This window comes from Mastomys coucha, unplaced genomic scaffold (genome assembly GCF_008632895.1).
Source record: "Mastomys coucha isolate ucsf_1 unplaced genomic scaffold, UCSF_Mcou_1 pScaffold5, whole genome shotgun sequence".
NCBI lineage: Eukaryota > Metazoa > Chordata > Mammalia > Rodentia > Muridae > Mastomys > Mastomys coucha.
In genome coordinates, this window is record NW_022196911.1 from 91,641,633 (window position 1) to 91,651,933 (window position 10,301).

General features: G+C 43.7%; 1 protein-coding gene across 1 annotated transcript in view; it reads left to right on the plus strand.

Annotated features, from left to right (window-relative positions):
• Positions 1–2,954, plus strand: part of Znf652 (zinc finger protein 652) — a 16,273-nt gene extending 13,319 nt beyond the window's left edge. The window contains exon 5 of the mRNA XM_031351005.1: positions 1,793–2,954. Within this exon, the coding sequence (XP_031206865.1) occupies positions 1,793–2,313 (521 nt within the window). The 3' untranslated portion in view covers positions 2,314–2,954. The remainder of the gene's footprint in view (positions 1–1,792) is intronic.
• The last annotated feature ends 7,347 nt before the right edge of the window (positions 2,955–10,301 follow it).

Sequence of the window (10,301 nt, forward strand, 5' to 3'; positions counted from 1 at the left end):
GAGAAGTTGGATAGATGGTCCACATGCAGTCCTGTTACCTAGAAGTAATCTTAGCAATACAATGTATTTCTTTCCATATATTTTCTGTGCATATCTCACATCTGAGTGGATAATGCTATACACATGTTTTCATAATGCATGCTTGTTTTACTTTACTAATAGATTATAGATGTCTTTACATAGATTGCATGTTAATAGTTACATTTCTATACTATAAACAATTGTTTACGTGGCATTTCTCTCGGGCAGATACAACCAAAACCACTTAGCCTTCAGATTGAAGGGTTTGTTTGTTTGACTGGTTGATTACAAATATTTATGTGAGGATGAACTTGTGCTGTGCAGCATTTATGGTGGTCAGAGAATAGTTCTTGAGGTCAATTCTTTCCTACCATGGGGATCAAACCCTGGTTCTCGGGCTAGGCACCAAGAACGCACTTTATCTACTTCTTAGTAGCCACATTTGAGGTTTTTTAAGACAATTAAAGGAAAACTGAGCATGGCGACACAAGCCTGTAATGCCAACATTTGGGAGACGGAGGCATGAGAATTAGAAGTTCAAGGTCATCCTTCAGTACATAGGACATTTAAGGTGTACTTCTGGGATGCATGAGACCTTTTCTCTAAAGGGATGGGGGAGATAATTAGAGGAGCCAGGTGCTTGTGGCTTACACCTGTAATCCCAACAACTCTGGAAGCTGAGGTAAGAGATCTTGAGTTCCAAGCCTAAGACACATAATGAAACTTTGTCTCAAAATAAAATAAAATGGGACACAGAAAAGATAGGAAGAAATGGATTTAAAAGGAGACGTGCTAGGCTCAGAAGTCAACCAGAAAGATGAGCAGCAGAAAGATGAGCGGCAGTCATGGGTAGGAAAAGTCCTTCAGCAAGGGGTAGCTGGCCCATCTGACTCTTGAGTCCTCTCTCTTAGGAATTGTGGGTGGGTAGGGTAGAGTTCTGGATAGAGATCCAGCTTTCTTTTAGACTCAGAGAGAGATTGAACTGTGGTGTGGGTAAAGGGATATTTGCTCCTGGTTATGGGAGTTACAGAAAAAAAAATGTAAGAAATGCATTCTTTCATGCATGTAGAAATACACCCAAAGGGAAGGAAGTGCTGTGGATTGCACAGCAGATTCTGGGAGCTAGACTTCAGCGTTCCTAACTTTGACCGTGCCTAACAGATCACCTTGGGCAAGATATCCTTCAGACAATAGGGATAGTGTACTGCCTCATAGAGTTGTGGTGAGAATGGAAAGCTACCAGATGTAGTGATTGGAATAGAGCCAGATTCCCTGAATAAGTTTATTTATTTTTATTTTTTTGGTTTTTCGAGACAGGGTTTCTCTGTGTAGCCCTGGCTGAACTGGAACTCACTCTGTAGACCAGGCTGGCCTCCAACTCAGAAATCCACCTGCCTCTGCCTCCCGAGTGCTGGGATTAAAGGCGTGCGCCACCACCATCTGGCCTGAATGAGTCTTAATACACAGTCTAGAGTGAGTGCCTGTTGCAAGGGAAAGGGGTAGTAGCTGAAGTCACAGTGAACTGGCACAAGAAGTGGTTACATCTCAGCGACAAGGTGCCCATAGGCAACGCCACACCTGCCACATCCACACTAACCTCTAATTGCCCTTCTCTTTTCCTACCATCATAGTAGTTTATAAGTTGTATTTGTGCCTACTGCAACATGTTAAGTGTCAATTTAGGAGACAAAATACTGCTGGGAAAGCATGAGTGGCAGGTGCCTGTCTTTACTCCCGGAACACCAACCCCATTTGTCTGTGCTCATCTCAGGAGAGAAACCTTTCATCTGTGAAATCTGTGGCAAAAGCTTCACCAGTCGACCCAACATGAAGAGGCACCGCAGAACTCACACGGGCGAGAAGCCCTACCCCTGTGATGTGTGTGGTCAGCGGTTTCGCTTTTCCAACATGCTGAAGGCCCACAAGGAGAAGTGCTTCCGAGTCACCAGCCCAGTGAATGTGCCGCCAGCTGTCCAGATTCCACTGGCCTCAGCTCCAGCTGCTCCCGCTCCAGCCGTGGCCAACACTCCCACCAGCCCAGCCCCTGCAGTCAGTATGAACCCCGTGGGTGGTGCGCTTCCCTCAAGACCCGTCCCGCACCCTTTCTCGCACCTGCACATACACACGCATCCACACCACGCGCACCACCTCCCCATCCCTCCTGTGCCTCACCTGCCCCCACCTCCAGCCCTCTTCAAGAGTGAGCCCCTAAACCACAGAAGCCAGAGCGAGGATACCTTTCTGAGGCACCTGGCAGAGAAGAACAGTGCAGCCCAGGCCCAGCATCATTAGCACCAGCCAGTGCCATCCCTATGGTGAGTTGTCAGAAGAGGTGCAGCTGTACTTCTCTGGGGTCTTCCTGTCTCCGCGGCCTCCTGGGCCTTCGCCATTGCCCTGGTGAACCATCAGACTGACCTAAGTGAAGAAGACTGCCCTTGGAACCAGGGGAACCACCGAACTAAAGCCCAATTTGCTTGCATTTTCTGATGACTTTTATAAATTTCAGATACTGTGACTGTGGGATTTTATAATTTCATATCAGCAGATGAGGTATGCTTGCTTTTATATCTCGGTCTTCTCCTCAAAGAGGGGATGGGCCTGGTTTCCTTTATACTAATCGGGAAGGCTGTGAGATTAATCCGGAGCATTAACTGTATCACTGTGTATTGTAATGAATTCTTTTCAGCTTTTGGTGCTGGCTGCAGAGTCGAGCTGGCTACGTTTCACACAATATCAAGCATTATAGAGAAGATGGGAACTTTCTTCTTTGTGTAGCTCTTTAACACACTCTTTATTTTACTACAGAAATTATTTTAGAGTTTTTGTATAGGCTTTAGTAGTCTGTTTCTAAAATGAGATGTATTTCAATAAGCTGTGTAATTTTTTCAGTGTAGCTAAACCCATGTTGTAAAATAGATAAATTTTTATAATCATCAAAATGTGATTCTTAAAGATGCATATAATAACTTTTATTTCAAATGTATTCTTACATCCGTACAACTCAAAGGTGCTTCTGAGACTGGATGTATCCGAGCAGGTCACCAGACCAGGTACAAAAGCAAGGTTCAATACAAAGCTAGTCATCAGTGAGTTAGAAGTCTCTGCTGGGCATTTAGTCCATTGGGCTCACTGACACAGCCAATGTCCGTGTCCCTTTGAGTACTCTATGGATTCAGTAGGGTGGTGTGAGGGAATGGGGTCACCCAGAGATAGCAGGGCTTGCAAATGTGATTGGCATTTTGTGAATACCCTCGGGATGAAGTGGCAGAGGTCGTGTCCTTGGATCACATCTGTTTCTCGCTTTTCTTAGGAACCGTGTTGTGCGCGCAGCTGTTAGGGGAAGATGAATTGGAATCTCTTACTTTGAGGTTCCTGTGTTTTCCAGGAGTTGTTAGAAGAAGCTCATATGGTGAACTGAAATCACAAATGTTATTGCTGATAGTGATTGAGAAATATGGGTGAGAAGACAAGTTGGCTTTTGAGTTTTAAAATGTCTGCAGTCTCTAAAATGTGGATGTCCACAACTGACTGGTATCTGCCATTCAGACTGTAGTGAGAGGAACCCTCTGCAGAGGAGGGAGACCTTAGCATCATCTTAGTTAGGCGAGGAAGGAGCGGCAGCTTACCCGGTCAGGATTTGAGGACTTGCACAGAGCACGGTCACCCTGGAGTGGATATACGGATGGCCAAAGAGAAGGGCTAACATGGAGGTTTTAGTCAACTGACAGGTGTGCACAGCACAGCTCCTACATGGTCTATGCTCTTCCTCTCAGAGGCTAAGTTCCAAGAATGGCCACTGCCTCCCGCCTCTCTCTTCCTCATCTCTCTATCCTCAGGCTCTTAAATCAGAACTTTAGCTGTTATTTATTTATCTTTGATATTAAATGTGCAGATATGCGTCATGCACTTTTTTCTGGCTACTTAACTCTGCAGTGGGGACACATGGACTCTGGACTGAGGTTAGGTTCCTGCTTTTAAGTATCACACTCTAAATTAGTTTTTTGGGTTTTTTTGTTTGTTTGTTTGTTTGTTTGTTTTTGCTTTACTATTTCTAAATTTACTCCAGTTTTGCCCTTGTCTTCTGTAAACATAGGAAAAATCATGTGCTGAGTCAGGAAAGTATCTCAGGCTACACTTTCCCTACAGTTTCTAGCTATGAATTTTAATGAATGGTATTTTTAATATTTGCATAATTCTTGGAGCCCTCATATATCCAAGGCAAACTAGGAAACGGATTCCTTTTCTGAATGTCTTAGGTGACTTAGCAGTCACCACTCCTTCCCCTTTACCTCCACCATCTTCTTTGTATCTTATGGGAAGTCTGTAAATCCACACTTTCATGTAGACATACCCATATTTCATGGTGAAGCCTATAATATTAAAATATTTTTATCAAAAAAGGTATAAATTGTAGCTAAGTTAACTGGTTATACCTTATTTTATACTAAATGCTTTTACAATATGAGGCAGAGATTCTTAATTCTAGACTTGAGGCTGTTGAGTTAAACCATTCTATGGTTATACTATGAATACTCATTGAAAAATTCAGGTAGTCAGTTCTGACTTTATTCAAATGACTATAGCCATAAGAAACTGTCCTCCACATAGGAAACCCAGTGGCAAATCAGTGTCACCATCCTTACAGAAGCAGAAAAACGAATCTAAAGCCGTGACTTAGCCTGCCACACACTGCCATTCTTACTCACATGTGGAACAATGTAGATTTGCCAATAATTTTTTTTTTCTGGATAAGTATATCTTCCCTGACTTGAGAAACCTGCTCAAAAAAATGACTCTCAAAAGTGTCACGTACAAATAATGGGCATATGTATATGCATATGTATATGTATATGTAATGAGATCCACACAGAAAGGCTTCTGAGTCAGAAACCACAGGGTCACGCCTTAACCGTGCAGGTACCCCAGCTTTAACGTGCTAAGACTCAAGCTCAGGGTAGGCAGTGTGCTTGGGGTCTGCTAGCCACTAAGGTGGGAGCTGTAGTGCGTGCCGTGCTCTTTCGTATGTGCTGCAGTGCCCCAGGAGTTCTGCAGACCCTCTTATGTTCTTGTTACCTGTCCATGGTAAAAGACCCGTGGAAGAGTGTGAGTTCCAGGCCCGCATCTGTACTGTTGTCTCGTAAACACATCACATTTCAGAATAACAGATTTAAATCAAGGCTTTCTCATTATGCCATTTTGTACTATCTTCAAAGGCTTTTGTTGTTGGCAGGGATTACTTACTTACTTATATGTAACCGAGGCTACCCTTGAATTCACAACCTGAGTACTGGGTCTAAAGGAGAGAACCACAACCAGCCCACCCAAGAATTTTGTTGTTGTTGGGGTTCTTGTTTTGCTTTTTTGAGAAAGGGTCTCTCAACTGGATGCTGGTGGCGCACGCCTTTAATCCCAGCACTTGGGAGGCAGAGGCAGGCGGATTTCTGAGTTCAAAGCCAGCCTGGTCTACAGAGTGAGTTCTAGGACAACCAGGGCTATACAGAGAAACCCCGTCTTAAAAAAAGAAAAAAGAAAAAGAGAAAGGGTCTCTCACTAAATACCTAAGCTGAGCTGAGCTCCCTCTCCAGTGGATGTGGATTGTGGTTACGTCAAACCCATGACTCCCCCCCCCCCCCCCCCCCCCCCCCCCCCCCCCCCCCGACCCCCGCCTCAGCTTCCCATGTGCTGGGCTCATGGACCTGCTCCACCCTGCCTGGCCTCCATGAGGATTTTTTGTGTTGGCGTTATATTTTTGGGTTGTGTTGTGCATCATTTGTTTTCTGCTCATGGATTTATCATTTGGATACAAACTCTTTTAGCCTAATGAAAGGCTGCTGCTCTCAAATTGAGTCAGGCTCAGACTGGGTTAGATTTTAGAACCAAATGAAAAGAAGATGAACCATTTAAAGGCACGTGGCATCATTTTTTTTGTATATTATTTTGACTTGATTCTTATTTTTAGCAAATGGGGAAGTCTCCACATAAAACTTTAATAAAGTTCAAAGGAACCTTTGAGAATCATTTCCAGGTACTGCCTTAGTAACGCTCAGAATGAGCCCTTCAGCACGGACCTTTCCGGAATTGTCCAGACTGAGAACCCCATCTGTTGACAGAGCTAGCCCCAACCCCATGCACCCCAGCCCACACCCTCACCCCCACCACTTCTAACCAGAAGCAAAATCTTTGAAGTTTTGAATTCTTAACTTTTTGAAAATCTTTTTCAGTTTTATTATTGTCAAGTGAATATGTGTTTAGTTTCATTTTTATTTCCCTAGAAGATTTAAATTTTGAGACTATGAAGCAGAGAAAGAACTCCACTGCAGAGGTGCGTGTGCATGTGTGCACGCACACACAGACACACATACTCATGAATACACACATACATGTATATGGATCTAGTCCCTCTTGGAGATATTTGTTAGGAAAACATACTATGGTAGATGAGGTTTTTTTTTTATTTAAAGAGAGGAAAAACTAAAACTTCCATTAAAAGAACCCCTGTTTCACCTCTGTTTAAGCTACTGTATGATAAATACCACTTTTGTTACTTTGATGGTCCACGGGGTAAAGATTTTGTTGCTGTTTCACATATGAAGCACATCATGAAAAGAAGAGGGTATGTTAGATCTAACCATTTTATCAACTTAAAAAAAATCAGCTGGGATTCTTAAAATTCTAAAGCTGAGCAAGGAATTATCAGGTTTTAAGTTTTTTCTTTACTTAAACCAAGTTAGAAAATTTCCCAGGAGTTCTCTCTCCATTTTTTTTTTTTCAGGAATAAAAGATCATAAGCCATTAGAAATAGTGGTATCATTATGCAATAACAACTCACTAGCTAATCTCATTCTGTCATCTGTAGCATTCTTGAGAAGCAATGCTGACCTTCCAACCCGGAACTACCTCGATAAAGCAGCCCAGAGATCCTCACTCCACTTTCTATGGAAGCCATAAAAGTCGTCAGTGTGTCCGTTCACCTTCATAGTTGAGTACTTTTATACTCGCTAGAGCTTTTTATAGACCTATAATCAGACCTTTCCCTTTTAGGGGATAGCTTTTCCAAGACTCCAAGGAAAGTTAAAGTCCTCAACTGTTTCAACTTTGAAGCTCTCTAGCTTCAGTAAAGTTGTTTAAAGAACCAGATGCCATATCATTCAAAAAATTAAATGTTTAATTCAAAACTACTGTGCAGACCTACATATTCTGAAAACAAACTCCTTTTTGTTCCCTTAGCAGAGGCCGTGTTGTTATGAAGTGGGTCTCTCTCTACCCTGTCAACTCAGGGCTCCTGGTCGATGTGTGTCGGGACAGTGTTCTATTACTACTGTAGCACAGAGACCTGAGTACCGGTCTGTCTGATCCCCTACTGTCATACGCAGCTTTAGTCTCAATCACTCTGCTCTCCAGTGCCTTCAAAAAGCCCATGCCCTGGAACTTCTGTCCTGGTCTGAATCCTACCTCTGATTGATTCATTCTCCATGAATATTGGAATTCACCCTATTCCAAAGGGCTTAACTACAAACTTGCTAAAACCTGGCTGAGGATTGTGATCACATTTGTGTTTTGTTGCCCTTGTCACTCACTGCTGGGTCACCTTTGTAGCTTCTTTGTATCTTACTCCCCCACACATACACACAACACCTCTGGACTAGAGCCATCCGTCCTTCACCTTCTAGTCTTTCACCACAGACTGGCTGTTCCTTTAAAAAAATCAAAGGTCACCCAGCAAGTCTCTGGGCCATCCTTTTCTCATCTGAAGTCTTCCTGAGGACCTACCCTTCAAACTAAAGGAATGTGCGGACTACCCCTGGGGTGCACATTTCATAAACAGTTACAGGGTTCGTCCAGTGACTTTAGCTTAGTCTTAGGTATAGAAAAGTGCTCACTGGGGTTAACAAAAGTCCTTTCTTGATTTTTGATCAGCCCCTCTCATCAGCCACCTGTCCCCTTTGTAAGCCCCATTACGTCATTTAAAAAGTGTGATTGATGTCTAATATACGAAAGACGGAGAAAAAAGGAGCTGATGTGTGCTCTGTGTGTAGTATGTTCACTTCATTGATAAAAATTACTTTAGCAACTGGCTAGTCTCTCACATCCCAAATTAAAGTCTGTGTTGTGTAATGGGTTGATTGTTCCCTCTTAAAGTGAAAGCAGATGAACTCTTTCAGTGAGGAAATTGAATATTTTTCTTTTTTTCTTTTTGTTTCTTTTTTCTTTTCTTTTTTTTTTTTTTTTTTTTAGGCAAATAAACACTAAATGGAGTATTTTGAACTTAGTCAAAATCTTTGCTTTCTGACTTAGAGGCTCTTGCGTCTTTCCTTCCAGTTATTAGTAACCGGGCATCCAAGACTGATGGTTGTAAGAGGTAGGAGTCTTGAGAGGCAGCTGTTGATAAATTTTTCATCATTTTTGTCTAGGAATGGACAAAAATTAATTGGTGGGACAGTAGCAAATTGTGAGAATTGGTTTGAAAATATAGAAGTCAAGACATTGGAATGCTTCACTGGCTGTTTGGATTGAGAGCAGTGTGCAAACTGGAGGAGGTAGAGTCTGTGGTGTAGAAATCATTGACAAGTTTCTAAAGTCCTCTCATGTCTGCCTTTGCCCATTGCTGACTGGTCAGTCAGTCCTGAGAGCTGAGTGCTTTTAAGTTGGTTACTGCCCTGTGCCCCAGGCCTTGGATGCTGAAGAACTGTATTTACCTGTCGTCACTGGGAGAACCCAGACCCTCTGAGAAGGATGGCTGCTTTTCTGTGTCTGGATTAGGATACTTCTGGTCAAGTATCAAAGAGAGGTCTTGCCCCTCAGAGGTTTCCCCGTCACTAACTCCAGGTTACCTTCATCCTATTTGAGCTTCTCTGGTGAGATTGGGGATGTGACAAATTACTTGAAAATGGTTTTATAGGAAATGGATGGAAGCTGGGTTTTGTTTAATGTCAAAAGGAAATCTGACGATTTCAGTTGAGTCAAGAGCCTGCCTGTCTGGGTCTGAAAAGAGAGCAGCGACTTGTTTCTCTGTCTCTGGTCCCCCTGAACTAGCACAGCCTCTTCCATCTGCCTTACCATGTAGGGAGCCAGATAGCCAGAAATGGGTCTTGCTCACACCCTGTTAGGCTCTGAGACTCTCTGGCTACATTGGAAAATATACATGATTACTCACTTGAGTTGAAAAGAAATAGATGGTGTAGTGTAATGTCTGTGTTTACTTCTCAAATTGTATCACTAGATACATGGCCTCAGAAAAACAGGTGAATTATCTTCCAGAATATGGGGTTGGGGGTGGGAGGTGAGGGTGGTTTTGGCTTTTTGTTTCCTCTGCAGTACTTGTTTTGGCCATAGGGGGCGATAAAGTACTTCTCAGCTTTTAAGTCTCCTCTGGGCTACCTCTTGACTCACTGATTGGATTTGACTAAAGCATTTTCAAGATCACTAAGATGAGCAGTTACTCAGGCCTGGTGATGTGAGCAGAGATGGAGTCCTGTGTCTGAGGTCCATGTGGCTCCATCAGGCAGCATAACCAACAAGCCTTTGTTAACATTGGTTACGTGAGACTGAAAGCTAGCCCTTATCATAAAGGCTCCATTGTTTACTAAACGCAGAGGGTGATCCTCTTCTGTTTCCTCCCTCTAAATCCTGTTGCAGCCCAGCCTGCCCTATCACATGTGTGACAGCAGTGGGGACCTCTGGCATATGGCTCTCTCACTTTGTCTGCTCCAGGTAGCTGTCTGACACCAAGAGCAGGTCTCCCACCAGGGTGGGTAGGAAGGTCTCCCAGAGCAGGCGCCCCTCAGGCCTGGCCCTCTGCACTGGTTGCTTGTCTTTGGGCTCTCGGGGAATTTAGATGGTGTCCATTGCAGTGTCTTCAGAGGAACTGTTGGATATCCACTCAGGAAAGCACCAGCCTGAGAATATTTTACCTTGTGAGTCAGGAAGCATTTACCTGTGGAAGGGCCTGCCCTGCTGATTTCTTCCTGGTCTCTTTCCCCCTAACAAGAGCCTGAGCAATGCCAGACGCGGGGTGGGGGTGGGGGTGGGGGTCCTGGTCATTTCAGCCCAGGCAGAAGTGGAAGGGAAGCTGTGACCAGGTTGGATAGCAGTTGGCCAGGTGTCCCCACAGCCCTGAGGTCACTCGCACTTTCTCATTTCTTAAAGGAAGTCCAGTTTTCTTGCCAGGAATCCTTAGCCTTAGGTTTACAAAGCTTGCTGTTGAATGTTCGTCCAGAGGAGTGAGTGTAAGGAGGCAGGAGCTGCTTAGTTCCAGTCCTGCCTGCAAGGTCAAGATTTAA